General features: G+C 39.9%; 1 protein-coding gene across 2 annotated transcripts; it reads left to right on the top strand.

Annotated features, from left to right (window-relative positions):
• Nucleotides 1-176: 176 nt before the first annotated feature.
• dffa (DNA fragmentation factor, alpha polypeptide) lies at nt 177-11,402 on the top strand. 2 transcript variants are annotated; one of them, XM_067970378.1, is made up of 6 exons: nt 177-392; nt 2,142-2,309; nt 3,986-4,149; nt 5,603-5,768; nt 6,792-6,934; nt 7,590-11,402. In XM_067970378.1, the coding sequence occupies exons 1-6, from the start codon at nt 293-295 to the stop codon at nt 7,755-7,757; spliced, it is 909 nt and encodes a 302-aa protein (XP_067826479.1). In that variant the 5' UTR covers nt 177-292; the 3' UTR covers nt 7,758-11,402. The 2 variants fall into 2 exon arrangements, with proteins under 2 accessions (XP_067826479.1, XP_067826478.1); XM_067970377.1 differs by having other exon boundaries at nt 6,774-6,934.
• The last annotated feature ends 6,280 nt before the right edge of the window (nt 11,403-17,682 follow it).

Here is a 17,682-nt window from a genome sequence, read left to right as displayed (position 1 = left end):
TGTAGTTTTTCTGGGGGGCATCTGTCGCTAAGACTGTCGTTTTATTTTTATTACCATTAAAAATGATTTTAATTTTATATAAAGATATCGAAAGTGCAGCGGCTGTAACTCTAATTAACTTTTGTGGTATTTTAGACGGCAATATTGTCCGCGGCTAGAGCGCATGCGCGTCAACCGCCATCGTTAACCGGGGACGGACGGACAACAACTGCCGCCAAAACCTTAAGAACAAACATAAGAAAAGGGCAGTCCGGCGGTATTTGGGAAGGGGCGGCGGTGTAGAGTATTGGACATGGATTTGAGGAAAAAATTTCCGTGCAAAATCTGCGGTTCCAGCCGCCTTAAGACTTTCGGTGTCGCCGTCAGGTCTTTGGAAGATCTGATAAACAAAGGTACAAAAGTCGGGAAACTTCCCCGGTTGAGAATCGAGAGGTGGGCTGTAGATTTGCGATCCAGATTTACGGCCATTCCGCCCCTGCGGCCTTTCTGTTCACTGCTCGTGGCCTCGGGCTAGTTTTAATCTGCCATCAGTTACTCTGATCATTCGGGTGAAATATTCTACACCTGAGCCCGCTGATTCTTCCACTCGATGGAGCTGGTTTTACAAATGCATTTCTTAAAGGAGCTGTGTGCCATAGTTATATCTCCGTTTACCTCTAGTCTGCTGATACTCCGATATATAAATATTAAAACATTTTTAATAAAAGCATCATTTACATGCTATTATTCAATTTAGTCTTAAATGTTGGTGAGCTTAAAGGGTTGTGACTCTTTTAACATGGGTTGGATGATGCTTACAGAACTTGCGCTGTTAACACTACCTCTGCTATTGTGCCTCAACTGCAGTATGAAAATAACCGCGCTTGATCAGTGAAGCAACATTTAAATATCGCTTATTGGTGAGTTTCATCCAAAACTTGGACCATGTTGTCTGTGAAGCCCTCATCACCCAGCTACGTTTCAGCCTTATTGCTGGCATAAGTCTGCTGGTCCCACTGGGAGTCAGACTTTTTGCAAGCAAGTTCATTCACTTTGTGTCTTCTGCAGCTGCCCTACTGGACCTGAAACAATGTGAATGTACTTCCCTGTAGCCTCCAAAAACGTGAGAATCCTCAATAAGAGTATATTCCAATAGAGTTATACTACCAATTTTGTACCCGATTTATGCAGGTACTGCAGTAAATTTAAGACTAAATTATGATTGTAACATCAAGGTTTGTTGTATCCCATTTTCAAAAGAATCTCATGAAAAGAACACCAGTGCATAGCAGTGTGGAGTAGAAGGATGTAAGTTTCAGACTAGTTTCTAAGTCCTCTGATTTTATCTGTACTGCATGGAAGGTACCAAGTGAAGACCAGCCACTCCCTGCAAAGAAAGATGTAAAATCAGATGAAAAATCTACGCACCTGTTGGCAGCAGGTTTAGAATGGCAGTAGTTTTTAGAAGTAGGTGACTTGTATCTTGATTTGTGTAGCAATCTGGCCTCCATGAGGGTCATGTAAGTGCACAAAAAAATAGGGGGAGTGGGATTGTGTGCCCTGACTGTAGTGTAGAACACCTCTCTTGATCTGACAACAGCTAAGTTGTGCAGCACAAGAATTAGTTGCAAAAATTCTTGTGGTATATAGTCCTTTTAACTTGAAAGATAGTTGTAAATGTGAATGATGTGAAAAATGACTGATCTCTTAAAGTAGGCCCTAAGAGGTATGTAAGAGCTACCTATATCGATTGCCCTATAATTTTTTTTCCTCATTTGGGAAGCATCTGATTATCTAGATAAGACTAGAACTTGTCCGTAAAGAATAACGTATGCAGAGCCTCTACTCTTACAGCATGCGGCGTTGACACTGCAGACTGATTGACTTCAGATATGTAATGTCATTACCCTTCAATTTGTAAAAGAATGTATCAATACTTTAGGTTTATGCAGGATATGTTAAGTATATTGAAAACAAAGCTTTAAAGTTTGGTTCAATACTCTAGGATAAGGAGTGTTATGACACAGTTGTCACCTATGGATTGTAAAAATCATTTTCATATATGGGAACTTTAGATGCTGCAATATCTTTTGGTTAGTAAGCCTCCTGAAAGCTTAACTGTAATATTCTGTAACTTATGTTTATGGGTTTTTTATGTTTAGGGAAGGAAAAACTATGTCTGGACAAACTTGCTGCACAGCAAGCTTATATAGTGGTGCTTGAAGAGGATGGAACAATTGTTGATGAAGAAGACTATTTTATGCATCTGCCAGAAAACACAACATTCATGATCCTTAGCTCCAGTGAAGAATGGACTCCTGTTAATGTAGGTAAGTTGCTCTGTAGAGAGGTGCTGAATGCTAATATAAATGTGGACAAGCAGCATCGCAAAGGAGTCTGAAAGGACCTGCAATTAGATGGTTCTGTCTTTTCATTTCCCTTCCAAACCATTCAGTTAAATGGTTCTTTGAATTATTCAGGGTATGGATTTGATAGATAGTCATTCACAGGTGTTTTCAATTGTCTATTAAAAGCTAAAAGAAAATGTAAATTTATTACATGTTGCAGATTAGGTTAGACATTGTCGAGCATTTTGTTCTTCCAAGGATTTTTATAGGTAAGGGACTCTGCTGAAAGGCCCCTGCATGGCAATTTGAAAAGGTTTTGTGTAGTGAGAAATGCATCAGTAGCTAGTAATTCCTTCATGCATTGTGTTTATCCTGCAGACAAAGCAAAAATGGGTACATCACATTGTCCATTGGACAGATATAAGGGAGGAATTTCTAGCCAGTAGTATTTGAGGTTCAATCATTTCTAATATACTTCAATATGAAGAGTAAAGTTTGAATTATATGTAAAATCTTGTCATCATTGTGATGGCAACAGTTACTGATTGGTAATGAACACTGCATTATAGTTCATGAAAGTGAAGCACTAGAAGTCAGCATCCAGTGAGATTATAACTGTTGTCAGACACAGTTGTCAGAGAAATGGTATTTTAGGAATGAAGGAAGCCACAACAGGACTAATTAACCCATAGCCATTGCTATAGATGTGCACATGGAGCCTAAACTCAATTTGCACATCTTTCTTTCTTTAAGCAATTGTAAACAATTTTACAACACCAAGTTATAGTCCAGCAATTTTATTTTAAATTCACAAGCTTTCGGAGACTTCCTCCTTCCTCAGGTAAATGTTTCAGGAGTAATGATCCACATCATTTCTTTAAGCAGGCTAAAGGTAAAATTGGTCTTGGTTTACTTTAGCCAAGCAGCGGATTAAAGTTTTACAATCCAAATGTTCAAAGTTTGCATATAAATGAAGTTCTGTGTTCCATTTAGATTTTAGCTGTTGTATCCAATTAAGTGTAACTTTTTTTACTGTTTTAAGGAATTTTAGCAGTACCAGAATTTTAGCAGTACCAGAAAACTTAGTGTAGTATTCACACCCCAGATTTGCAGACCACAAATCTGCACAAAAGGGGCAATTTGTACATCCGTTTCATGATCAGACCTCTGGAAACGTGTTTTTAATCCTAGTAACTTTTTTGTGGTATTACAAATTCATGTTACAGGATTGGTCAGTGTTTAACCTTTTCATGATTTGCATCTGAGAAAATTGTAAAATTAGTTACTTTTGTATGTTTTACTGAGGGCAGTTTAAGTGCCTGTTTAAAAAAAAAATAGGAGAGGGCGTTAAGTGGTTATCCATTTATGCAGGGAATGATGTTTGTATAATGAGTTTCTGGTACCACAGTTCCTTGTTACAACTACATATTTCTCCTTTTGCTTGGCCCCTCCTCAGTGGCACAGTTGAGGTCAACACCACAACAGTATGGGGTAATTATACACAGTGCCATTGCAACTTCACCCTGTTCTACAGCAAATCAAGAATTTTGTTGTCCAAGCGTACTAACATAAGTGTGTTAGTACTGCCTTTCATTTTGGACATTAACATTTAGTTTGTCAAACAGCAAGCCACCAAAAGCTCTCTTCTTTACGCATAGATATCAAGTTCAGCTCGGATACAAAAATGGAACATGATAATGATGGTGTTGGACCTGTAGACTGTGTGGATTATCCTGAGTGTTCCGGTAATTGGAGAATTCTTGCCAAACAACTTAGACAAAACCTTGCCAGAATTATTACAATGTCTGAGTCTGACCTCCAGGTAAGAGAAAGTGAACGAGCAACTCAGTAGATTTACAGTAGGATACAAAGTTCTATAAAATATATTGTATGACATCTTTTGTGAATGACACACTCATTGGAATATGAGATAGTATTTTCCATTTATCCAAATGCCGTAACACAGTAGTATCCTGACCCAGCCAAAACAGAGTAGCCATGGAAATCAACATCCCCTAGTGAAAGCAAATTAACAGACAGGAAATATCCCCTTGCCCATTCCAAACTGTTACCTCCATACCTCAGTTTCCCAAGTCTGGGAAACTGACCTCTCTCACTATCCAAGCAAGTGACAGCAAAGACATTTAGGCATCTAGGAACGGAGGAGAATAGACTATCTTAGGACCAGGAAAACCACTGGGCCCCTGGCCCAATGTTTGTTTTTATATAGTTTATCCCCATCCTCAATCCCTTCTTCTGTGGTACATGGCCAAAAATGTCTGAAATGTACTTGCTGGGTGGAAGTGTACAGTCAACATGTTTATGTGTAAAGTATGAAAAAAGGACTGAGTGTGTAAAACTACATAGCCTGCTGATAAAGCTACAAGTTTGTGGGTTTTGGCCAGGTTTGTCATGTATGTATGTATTGGGCTAGGTAGATATGTAATTAGAGTAAATAGGAAACGTGACATTTGTTCAGCTATTAAAAATGTATTTGTTAGTAATTTATAATAAAAATGTTATTTCCTAAATTGAGGCTCAAAATGAGCCAGCTACAATCATCACCAGGATGCTGGGTTTACTGTGTGGAAATGAAATGGATTCTTCTCCAGTCCAGTATACATCATCTAGGAACATACAAGAAAAGATAGGGGAGAAAAAAAACAACTGGTCCATCCAGACAGGGTGTTATGGTGTCGTCTATATCCATCAACAACCCACCTGCAGTTACACAATCTCCTGAAAGGGGCAAAAAATGAGGAGAAGAAAAACCTTAATTCTATTTAAGAAAAAAGTCTAGGAAATTCCTTGCCAACCCCTGAAGGCAATCCAGCAATCTCCAGGAGACTTCAGTAACCGATAACATTAGTCACTGGCTCCCCTATCTTCTGTAATTCAGTTGTCTTCTACTTGCAGGACCTCATCCGGCTGCTTTCTGAAGGCCTGTAGTAAATCCATATTCATTACCCATTCTAGTAATCTATTCCAGTGATTGACTGTGAAAAGAAGTAATTCCTGGCATTTAACCTTACTCTGCTTTCTTATTTTGTGCTGATACCCCCAGTCCTTCCCTAGAGGACAGCCAGAATTTCATGACCTCAATATTTCCAGTTAATGATGACTATGTTGTAATTAGTTGCTGAAAAATGTGGAGGACCATAGGCAAATGCTCAGCGGATCTTTTGCTTGTAATCTAATTACTTTTGCCTCTGATCTGGAATTGTAAGTAGGTCAATTAAAAATTCTGTAACTTTCAATGTATCTTTATTTGATAGGTACTAATAGATGTACCATCTGCTGAGCTAGCAAAGGAACTGGAAGAAACTTTAAAAGGAACTGAAGCAATACAGGACTCCCTTCAACGTGCCCTCGACAACAGAGAGGACCAACGGCAAGCAAAAGAACTATTAAAACTGTACCAGAAGGCGTATGAAAAAGATGGTTAGTCCGAAATTGTGGTGAATATATAACATTTTTCATCAATTATTTTATAAATTTGCTTCTGATTCCATGTTTTTGCAGAAAAGTGACTGTTGTCAGAAGCCAGGATATTTGAGTTACTATTTATTTTATATTAAATATCTTTATTCTTAACTGAAGTCCTTGTATTTGAAAAACCTTCACATCTCTATTTTGGTCTTTTTAATTTTGCTAAACAAATTAGGAATGATTTAGCTTTCTTACAGATAATTAAGTCAGTGCTGCAGAATGTATTTTTCTGATCTGTTGTATGTAGGAATATTATTTTAAATTGTTAAATTCACTCTTTAACTTGAGGTGTTTTCAATTTTAAATATTGAATGTATTTCAACTTTGTTAGGGAAATTTGCCATTTGGTGTGGTCCTGGACGAGGAAAATCCATGATCTATGATTAGTTAGATATCTGAGCTAAGGCAGATGTTTGGCCTACATCTGGCCACAGGAAATAATCAAAGTATTCTATTTAGTGTTAACCTATGTTGTGACATGAGGTCCCAGCTCCCTGCTCTTGGGAGTTGTAGGATGCAGGTTTGTACTGGGAGTCTTTCATACTTCTCAGTTCTGAATCTCATCTGTGCAACTGAGAAAACCCTGAGCAGAAGCTAGGTACTTTCATGAAATGAATTGTCACCCCTGGCCACACTCAACTAGCGGCTAATTTCAGTGGCATTATTCAAGGCCTGGAAGCAGATCCATCCTCCTTCTGAGCTGCAGGTATTGTGAAGGAGGAATGAAGTATGCATGTTCCTTAACCCAAACTGACTGGCATAATGAAAACAGTAGGTAGCACATTTTAAACCTGACCTATTGGAACTGCAGAGCATTCCTGGCTTTGCTGAAATACTGCTCAGCACTGTTATTGGCACAAGTGATGCAGACCTACAGGAAGAAACTTTCTCAAAATGTTGTCTCTTTATGGGCTCAAAGCCTTGTGTTCTTGTGGCAATTTAAAAAAAAATATGTAGATACTACATCTTTCCTAGATTCAAAAGATGCTAAAGGAACTGATCAACTGGATGGTTCAGATGCAATGACCAGCCATACTTCCCAGCTGAGTCAACACATAATTGATACCCTCAGGCAGAAATCCAGTCCAGAGCTCAGCTTATCCAATGTGGAGCTACAGGTACAAAAAATTCACTTACTAGCATATTTCCAGTAGTTTGAATTTTACCTTTTTATTTTGTCTCTGCTGAGTCCACAGAAATTAGATTTATGCTTCCCAGGTTTCACTTCAGACAGTTGATTTTTTTTTTTGGCAGGAGACTTTCACCTCTGGTCTTGGCTGACTTCAAATCCAGAGACTGGAAATGGCAGGATGTTGATTTCAGTTGACAGTCAGTTCTTGAATTATCTTATTAATCAATACCAGTTCATTACTCTTTGGCATTGCTCATGGATAACTTTTTCATTGTCTCAGTCTCATTTGCCCTTTTCCTTTGCCTTCCCTGAGCGGGGAGGAGAGTTACCCTGCCCTAGGCAAGGAGGGAATGAGTGGAAGTCTGGGGCTGGGAGATGACCAGAGTAAGGAACCCAGAATTGCTAACAAGGTTACTTGGGTCATGAGGTAGTAATTAAGTGTTGTCTTCCTTCCATATAGAACAAAGCCCCCAATAAAGAAAATTCTGGCAGTAACTTTAATATCCTCACTGCCTGTTAAGTCCCACTGTTTATACAGTAAGTTGTGTTAGTTATCTAAATGGTGACAGTTTAGGATTTTTAAAAAATTTGATGCAAGTGATGTTAATTGCTGGACTCACTGAATATGGCTTCTTCTTCAGGAAGTTTTCAAAGCGAGTGAAGAGAATTTAGCATCAGCTTTACATTATTCCATTAAGAAGATAAAGGATATACAACAAGATTGTAAGCAGGAATTTGAGAGGCGCCTGTCAAAAGTGAAGAGCCTGCAACAATTGAGCAAACGTTCAACAAAGAAAAGAAAGCTGTGATACAGTGGTGCAGAAAATGTAGCCAAACATAGGCTTAAAACTTGCCACAGTGTAAATCTTGACTCCCATCACTCAGCAAAAGCAGTTAAGAATAATCAAACATTGGCAGGGGAAGAGAATCACTTTATGCTTGTGGTACAGTGACTGCATCAAGCACTCTCGGATTCCACCTCACCAATATCCTTTGATTCTAACTTCTGATCACTACCTGCTGCACCAGTGTGAACTTCAAACTCCACTTCCCATTTGATGCTAAAGGGGTCAAGGGATATGGGGAAAAAGCTGGAACAGGGTACTGAGTTAAACGATCAGCCATGATCGTTTTGAATGGCGGAGCAGGCCCAAAGGCCCAAATGGCCTACTCTTGTTCCTATTTTCTATGATTCTTTAAGCCAAGGACTCGTGCATAGTACTGAGGTACTTCCCTGAGGTGTAGGGGGGCAGAAATTAATGTACTATCTAAAAAGTAAAAAAAAAATCCAAAATAATAAAGACAAGGGGCCCGATATTAGGAGGGAGGTGGGTTGCCAGCGGGGGGTCGACTGGACGCATAGGTAACCCGCCCAGTAAAATCGGTGGGTTCCCCACGCGATCGTAAGTAAATTGAAGCCACTAACCTTGGCTGTCAGCTGGAGGAGCCCTATTTAAAGGGGCAGTCCTCCACTGACGCTGCAAAAAGGAGCCAAAATTACAGCATGGAGCAGCCCAGGGGGAAGGCTGGTCCCAGGTTTAATGATGCCTCACTCCAGGTCCAACTGGATGTGGTGAGGAGGAGGAGGGGGGAGGACAGAGATTTTTTCCCGGCGGACGGGAGGAAGTGGCCTGCCTCTGCTACCAAGAAGGCCTGGCACGAGATGGCAGAGGAGGTCACCAGTACTGCCAACATATCATGCACCTGCATACAGTGCAGGAGGCGCTTCAATGACCTAAGTAGGTCAGACGAAGTGAGTACACTTACACATTCCCCTACACTCTGTCTGCCACATCACCGCCCCCACCCCACATCGTCTTCTACACTGCCAACACTACTCTATCACATCACTCCTCACACCCACTCAAAGCTCATCCTCATTTTACCTGCACTTACTCACCTTGCAAGTACTCATCCCACCACTACCACTCAACCCAATCTTCATACAATCTCATGGCTCTATCACATACTCACCCTCTGATGCATCTCTTTCACGGTCAGCCTCACCCAAGCTGCCGCTACCTGTGCTGCAGCCACAGGGCATGCATCACATATGTAGTAGGAAGCGTAAGGCAAACGTGTCGTGAGCATGAAGGGGATGCACAAGGGTGATTGAGGGTTTGTTATGGTTTTTACTTGTATTTGATTTCTGATCAACTCACGTTACATATTATATTGTCACCACTACTGTCACGTCTTGGCCATTCTTGACTGGCTTGTGCAATAATGCCCTTTCATGAGGTTCTCCATGAACATCCTTGATGCCACCCATTGGGTCACCCTACAGTGGGTGAATGTGTAGTTGCACGACTACTTTGTGCAGGTGCCTGTTACGCAGCACTGTGTGTAGCTCCATGTGGCGGAGGTGGACGGCGTGCCTGGTGATGTTGCTCGTCCTCCAATGGAGTGATGAATGCAGCAATAGAACCCCCCCCCAATCTTGACTGTGTGAGGGAGTCCATAAAGTAGGTAAATGTGTTTAGACAGCAGAGTTTAGGGTATGATTTAATCATTTGGAGTGTGGAGACAATGGTGTGGCAGACAAAACTTTGTCTGAGGCGACAGAGTGCCCTGCTGCAATGAATGAGGGTTTACCCCGCACCTGTTAAATGGACCTTTGCAGCTGCCACCGGCTGCTGGCTGCAACACGTCTGTTTAAACGGGGTGTTTCCCCCCAGCGTGGGAAACACACTCTGGGTAGTCCAAAATCCGAATCCTCCTAAAATCTCCAACAAATGAGGTCTGTAAACGACCTCAAGTACCCAGATAATGATCTTAAGCGGGATCCCACCAGCTTTGATTGCCGGTGGGAATCCCACATGTGGTGGCTGCGCGTGCACCGATTCGCGTCATTGGGGAATCAATGTGGGCGGGTTGGAGCCGGGCTCTGGACCCGCTCCGGGAATCCCCAATTTTAGGAGCCCCCCGCCACGAACGCACCCACTCGGCCGTCCGAAAACTGACTCCAAGGTGTTTAAAATAATGAAGAAAATTGACGGAGTGAATGAGGGAATGACACTTCCTCTAGTAATGGAATTAAGTGCATTGTTTTAGAATTCAAGCCAGTAAAATAATCCAAGAAAACTTTCTTCACACACAGGTTTGTGAGAATGTGGAATTCACTGCCTAAAAAGGCCGTAGATGTAGAATCAATTGAGTGTTTTAAAAAGTGAGACAGTACTAATATTGAGGGATATGGGAAAAGGGTGTGGAATTAAAAAGTACAGCTTCCTTGACTAATGGTGAAGCAGTCTCACTGGGCTAAATGGCCTACTTTTGTTCCTATGCCAAGACCATGTAATTTGCAAAATTTCAAAAAGGTCTTGTCACCTGGTGATGAACAACATGCTGGTACATGGGATATCTGGGATTCTGTCACTCCGTAGCACAACTTCAACAAATTCATTTTGTCTATTCCAACTGATGCGATAGCTACTCGCGCAGAAATATAGCATCTGCTCTCAGCAGATCGGGTTGAGGAAGAATTGTGCATAACCTATTGAATAATGCCCATTTTCTTAGTGTGTTAGTTATAAAGAAATCGTTGTCTGAATAGAAGCTTTCAGAGCAAGTTTCACCCATTTTTGTCCGGTGGGTGTGGGTGACCAGACTCGCTGTATGGGTTGGGGAAACCCATAAAATCCTCCTGCCATGTGGAACTAACCACCCTATCGTTGGTATAAAAGATGATTATGGTCATGGAAGGAGCATTCCCATCAGACTGTTGATCAGCCTGCGAATCTTTCCACTATACGCTATTCTCCACCGGAAGAGTACGAAGATACGAAAACATCGACAGCCCATGTGTGATTGCCCCATGGCGGTGCTACTGTTAGCCAGTTTACTTGTAATTTAGATCATTCCACTGTAGTGGGAGAGAGCAGAGAAAGGAAGGAAACACGAGTGATTTGAAATAATCAGCACTTTTATGGGTGAGTCCCAAAACTGGAAGGTAATCATTGCTGTACTAACAGACCCAAACTAGACTAATCATGGTTGTATTGGTACTTGTTTCACTGTCCTTTGGACTTCTGCCTATATGACAATGAGGTAATGTTGCATGTTATGATCAAGCATTGATGTACTTGGTTGTGATCCCTTTTGCCTCATTTACTGGTCAAGATAATTTCTCCTCTATCTTGAGCCTAGGTTGAGACAGTGAGTGAATATGGAACATGTCATATGTAGTTGTGTAAATGGGTCTGACTAATGGTTGTATTTTGAAATCAAGTCTTGTATTTATACATGCCTTATCACTGCTCTAAAAATGTCCCATAGCACTTCAAATACAATTAATAACTTTTTTGATGTGCTGTAAGCAATTAACAATGTATCTGGTTGTGATTTATAAAAATTATTAAAGCTGTGCCTAGAGTGATATATCTAGTTGACAGCATTGTATGAGGCTGCTTCCTTTCCTTGTATTTCAAATAAACTATTTATAATTTAATAAATTAGTTTCCTTTTTCCTTTTGAAGGTCTGCAGGTGCGATGTCATATTAATATGAATTTGCATTTATATCAACCCGTATCTGTCAAGATGTCTCAAAGTGCTTCACAACCAATGAATTACTTCTGAAGTGCTCCTGTATAACAAAACATGTTATATGTGCACATCAGAATTCTACAAACAGCAAATAAGATGAATGACTAGTTAGTCTGGGTTTCTTGAGGGATGATGTTGGCCTCTACCCTGGGAGATCTCCCTTCTCCCCTTCAAATTGTGGCATAGGATCTTTTGAATCCACTTCATCAGGCATACACAACCTTGAAGTAGTGTCGGCCTAGTCCTGGAATGGGTCTTGAGTCATGACCTTCTGCATCTTAAGATGAGACTGCTACCTAATATGACCTAATCACAAGAAATGTAATGGGTGAGAAAGGGACATTGGGCCAAGCAGAGTGTCCCACTCTTTTCTAACTTTCCCGGCTTACCATTGAGCACTTCTAAATCAGTATCCACTCCCCTGCTTGGAAAATTCTACCAAGCATTTTATCATCCTTGGCATCAAGTTCCTCTTGATATCTGATTTAAAATGACTTTGCTAGTTTTTACTTGCCTCTAGCCTTGTATCCTGCCTCATTTTAAAGTAATATGGAGTTAACTCAGCTGAACATCTGTTTATTCTTGATCAAGTTTTTATTAGTTGTATTATTCTATAGACCGACAGCTGACTTGGAGTAACAGGGAGAGCCAAGACCACAGATTGTTAGAGGACAGCCCTTTCACTTGGTGGGTGCTGCACCATCTCCACTGAAACCTAGGTCACCTCGTATGTTAAAACTAAAACCCAAGAGCAGAACATGCAAGATATTCTCTTCCTGATCGTGGGCAAAAGATCCGCTCACAGGAAGTGCCGCACAACAATTGAAAAGAATATAAATTGCAACTACCCTAAACAAAATATTCACCGCTCTTGGGAGTCGAAAGCAACAGTGAAATCTCATTGGTGCACAGGTATATTGTGGACTTCAAGGGACGGGAATGGTTTAGACATCTGACTGTCCCAGACTAAATGGTACTGGTAGTTCTAGAGAGTATAAAAAGCAAGGGAGATGAAGGGCAACCTCGCTACCTTCCTCGGCTAAGAGTGAAGGTGAGTGAGGTAACTTCCTGCGTCACTAGCTTTTATAATCAACTAACTGGGACAGTAAGTCCATTTTCCTTCCCAACTCCCCCAACCTTGAAGGTACTGGCTTGGCCTGGAGTATAATTCCATAGATATTTACTGCCTCCTTATATAACCCAAACGGCTATTCTTTATCTGTGAGCTAGGATGGATGTTGGCAGGCTATTTGACAATGGAAGGAATCCCAGTTGAACTTTATGTTGTCTATCCAATAGCCACACACTTTCCAGCAGAAGTAACTGGATGGATAGAGTTAAGGAGCTGTAAATCCAGCTGAATTTTCCCTGTTGGCCCAGGGTCACTTAGGCCAATGTAGTGCGTCCCCTGTCCCTTGTTGAAATCAGCTGAGCACAGACTGGATCAAAGCTGAACCCTTCCTGGTGTGCCTAGCTTAGCATCAAAATGCGGCTGTTGAACCCATTTTCATTCCTCAACACCTTCAACCATTGTGAATCAAAGTAGAAATTCCCTGTACTTTAGTTCTGTTTTCTCCAGCAACCCAATTAATGTATTATTCTTCCTTCTTCCAAGAACAATTTTTTTTCTTGATTTCTAATCTTTTTTGAGTTGTATTATCCCCATTTGTCAGTAATAGCAATAATCATACTCATAAAAGTGTAATGGTAAGAAGCCAAGTTCTTATGCACATAATACTGATCTAAGTAAATTTTCGCCCATGGCCAGGAGTCAACTTTTATTAAAGAGACCGCCTCCCCCCAACTGAAAGTGGTACAACATCATATATACCTAACCCAAAAACTTTGGAGCCATACTAATCTGCGAAGAAAGGATATTGGTGCAATTTGGACTGGGAGATATGACTGCACTCAAGTCATTGAGTACACTTTCATTTGAAGGCTCAGTACATCAATTTACAGATTATAGTCAGTCTAATGTACTGCAAGATTCACCAGAGCTTGAAGGGTTAATAGCAGAATTTACCAAGAGGAAATTGTAATTATCTATAATCAAGGATTTTGTATTCCATTTAATTTTGTTAATTTTAAAAGCTGCTCTTAAAAGGTTCTTAATAAGCACATGATGCAGCTGCAAGTCTACATTAACTACTATTTTAAAGACCACATTTAATTATTTTTGAATTAAATCCAATTAATGAAAAGTAAGATGAGCATTCTTAATAGCCATTTTTTTAGAATGGAAATCGTTTGCTATTATTGTTAATATATTGTGAACAAAAAGTAAAATACTATTATGCAAAATGTTTTCCATGTTGCTTATTCTTGTCTAATCTGTATAGAAATATTGAGTCACCTGCAAAAGATGAAGTATCAACTATAATTACAAGAGCACAACTGTTATAATGTTGTTTTAATTAGTTCTTAGAAACTGTCTAATGAGTTATATTTAGAGTTATAAAGGTTTTCCACACAGAGTGCTTTGACATTTTAACATGATTAGAACATTTTATTTGCAGATGAAAAGTTGGTAAAGAAAATCTACTACTTAAGGTTATTAACAAGCAGTTTCCCTGAACTTTTTCTCCCATCCTCTCTCGAAGATGGTGATTTCTGCCGAGATATGGTTCCTTGTGACAGTAGGACAAGGGAACATAGGCTCAACCTAATTTTAAAAAAAAGTAGGGAAGTTCTTCACACAAAAAGTGATTAACACATGGAATGTGCTTCAGGGTGGGGTAGTAGAGGCAAAAACCCTGGAATTTAAGTTAAACTCTCCCAGAGCCTCACGCTACTGAGATCAGGATGCTTTGCCAAATTCAGCCCCTGTCCACGCGACTGTTGCCCAAGTTAAAATCAAGTCTTAATGGATACAAGGCCACTACACCATTAAACTGCAGGGAATAAAGAACATTATAACTAGCAATTTAAGACTAAAATTAACAGCAATGTTGCAACTTAATCTTCAAATAAATATAAATATATATATATAAAATAGTTTTTAAACAAGCAGGCAGATTACAAATTTACCCTTCAAGGAGGAAATAACTACAAGTTAGTACTGGGCACCATGTATACTATTTGTACATACCCAGCATTCCTTGAAAACACAGTGGAGCAGATCTCTAAAGCAAACAAGAGGGTTCTTTGGAGCTGTGACTGCTCTATAACTCTAACCTCAGTGGAATCAGCCTTCTGCATCAAGTGTGTTTTAATTTGCTCAGTTAAATTATTAATCTCTGAATACTCATTTTTGTGGCATTTCTGATGAATGGAAAATGATCAGTTTCTTTTTAAACTTGGTTCACACAGCTTGTGGATTTGGAGGCCTTCAGATTGCAAGGAGAAATTTTCCCAGGATCTGCTAATTAGATTTTTTAATTGGCATGCGACAAAGATAATTTTTTTTAATAGTCCCCATCTATCTTCTGTGCATGTATGAAATTTATAAGATTGTCTTAAAAATGAGATTGTCCTTTCTGTTTCTAGTATTGATTGCTAGATATTTAAATTTTTCTGTGCAATTTAACAACCTTATGGCAAGGTGGTTGTATAATGATTGTTGCCCTTTCACGAAGCTTACTGTTTATAGGGTGAGTGTATTTCTTCACTGTACATTTGGTGCTGTCTTTAAATCAGTTGCAGCACTAGAAATCCAAAGGAGTCAACCTTCACTGCTCCACTATACATTCCCATCCTGCACACCTAAAATTGCAGCCTCTTGGTGGAGAGATTTCTGAGTGTTCTGGAGATATAAATGACACAGGAGACCAACCAGGAACATTAGACCTTGTTTTGGACCTTAAGGGCCAACAAAATAAAGCAATTGTATGATTCTCGTCCCAAGGCTTCATGACAATAAGTCAAAAGATGTCAGAATTTGTGTTGAAAAGCACAAAATACGTGATCATTTGGGCACTACCTCTCCAATGCAGTTTCTATAAGAATGTCATTTTGTGTTTGCAATTTATAAATATTTCATTTTCATTTTTTCCCACTCAGATATATTTATATTTAACTTTTTTTTAAACAGTGTAGCTCGAGTAGAAAGGTTAGAAACTGGGCCACAGCATTATGTGGATTGAAATAATGCTGTAAAAAGGGAAGTCAAGTGTTTATTTGATTGGTATCAAATACAATTTCAGTATTTCGTTGCTGCTATCAAGAAGATCTAAACTTTCTGTTTAAAAATAAACCCATTATGTGAGACTGAAGCCTGGATTTCTAGCGTGGGTTGTGCTGCAGCACCAACCTTCAAATCCTGTGTGTGACTGAAGTCTACTAATAAGTCAAACTAATTTTTGTGCTAAAGAAATGTGAATTATCCAATAATTTGAATGAAGCAATGAAACTAGCAAAGTGGGAATTTGGTGCTTAAAAAATTGAATTGTCAGAAATTTGAATTAAGCAACTTTGAATTAAGAATAAACTACCCCGTGGCTGCTGAAATGTTGTGAAATTGCATCAGTCACATTATTTAAGTAGCTTCATTTTCACCCCTACAGCTACAAAAAAACCTATTTTACCAAATCTATTTCAATGTAATGGTTGTTAGTTTCTTTTCTTTCTGTTCGCCACTCTTTCTACTTGTCAAACTGAAATGTCAACATATATATATTAAATAGAATTTACAGCACAGAAACAGGCCATTCAGCCTAACTGGTCTATGCCAACATTTCTGCTCCCTACGAGCCTCTATCAGCATACCCTTCTATTCCTTTCTCCCTCATGTGCTTATCTAGCTTCCCCTAAAATGCATCTATTCTGTGCGCCTCAATTACTCTTTGCGGTAGAAAGTTCCACATTCTTACCACTCTTGGGTAAGGAAGTTTCTCCTGAATTCCAATTGGAGTTATTGGTCACTATCATATTTATGGCCCTAGTTTTGGTCTCCCCTACAAGGAGAAACATCTTCTCTCCGTCTACCTGATCAAACCCCATCATAATTTTAAATACCTCTCTTAGGTCGCCACTCAGCCTTCTCTTTTCTGGAGAAAAGAGCCCCAGCCTGTTCAGCCCTTCCTGATAAGTATAACCTCTCAGTTCTGGTATTACTCTTGTAAATCTTTTTTGCACCGTCTCCAGTGCCTCTATATCCTTGTTATAATATGGAGAACAGAACTGTACACAATATTCTACGTACTTATGAGCTTGCAGCCTACTGATTATAAACAATATAATGGTGAATATTTTTAAAGATGTGACTCAATTGGAAGATATGTTAGTGTGCGGTTCTTAATCCAAAAAGCAGTTTAAACGACTCCTTTGAACACCAGATTATATTGAGATGGCAGTGTACATTGTGTGCCACAGCAAACCAGACAAGGAAAGGTCGACAGCTTGGGTACGGACCCTTCCTCAGAACGCAAAGATATTACAGATGAACAGCATTTAGAAAGGAACAGAACAAGGGAAAAGGGGATGAGGAAATAACACAATGACCACGTGCACAGGAATAGAAATAGAATGACCATTACATTGGAGACACAGAGATGCCAGGGGCCTGTTCTGCTGTGTTCCTGCTTTTCTATCTACCCCTACTTAGCTATCTCCCTAGCTCTACTTACACACTCCCTGTGTCTATGTATTTCTTTGATTTTTCTCATATGCCTCCTTTTGTCACATGGAAATACCAATTCTGCATTCAACCATCTCCTGTTCGCCACCTAAACCGGTCATTCTATTTCTTTTTCTGTGTGTGTTTTTTTTCCCTTTTCCCCCTTTCCCTTGTCCTGTTCCTGTAATATCTTCCAGTTCTGAGGACATGTGAATACCTGAAATGTCTACATTTGTTGTCTGACCTGCTGAGTGTTTCCAGCACTTTGATTTTGTTTCAGATTTCCAGCATCTGCGGTATTTTACTTTTTGTTAAGGCAAAGAGCAGAGAGGTTCAATGTTCCGAAGATGGCAGATGGTAAGACAGTTGTTCACATTGCATAGGAATAGGAGTAGGCCATTCAGTCCCTTGAGCCTGTTCCGCCATTCAATTAGATCATGGCTGATCTGTATCTTAACTCCATCTACCCGGGTTGGTTCCATAATCCTTATTACCCTTGCCTAACAAAAATCTATAAGTGAGTTTTGAAATTTTCAATTGACCCCCCCCCCCCCACCAGCCTCAACAGCTTTTTGGGGATGAGTTCCAGATTTCCACTACCCTTTGTGTGAAGAAGTGCTTCCTGCCATCA

Source organism: Heptranchias perlo, chromosome 32 (genome assembly GCF_035084215.1).
Source record: "Heptranchias perlo isolate sHepPer1 chromosome 32, sHepPer1.hap1, whole genome shotgun sequence".
Taxonomy (NCBI): Eukaryota; Metazoa; Chordata; class Chondrichthyes; order Hexanchiformes; family Hexanchidae; genus Heptranchias; species Heptranchias perlo.
Note: the sequence above shows the minus strand (reverse complement) of the source record. Positions and strands in the feature narration are given on the sequence as shown.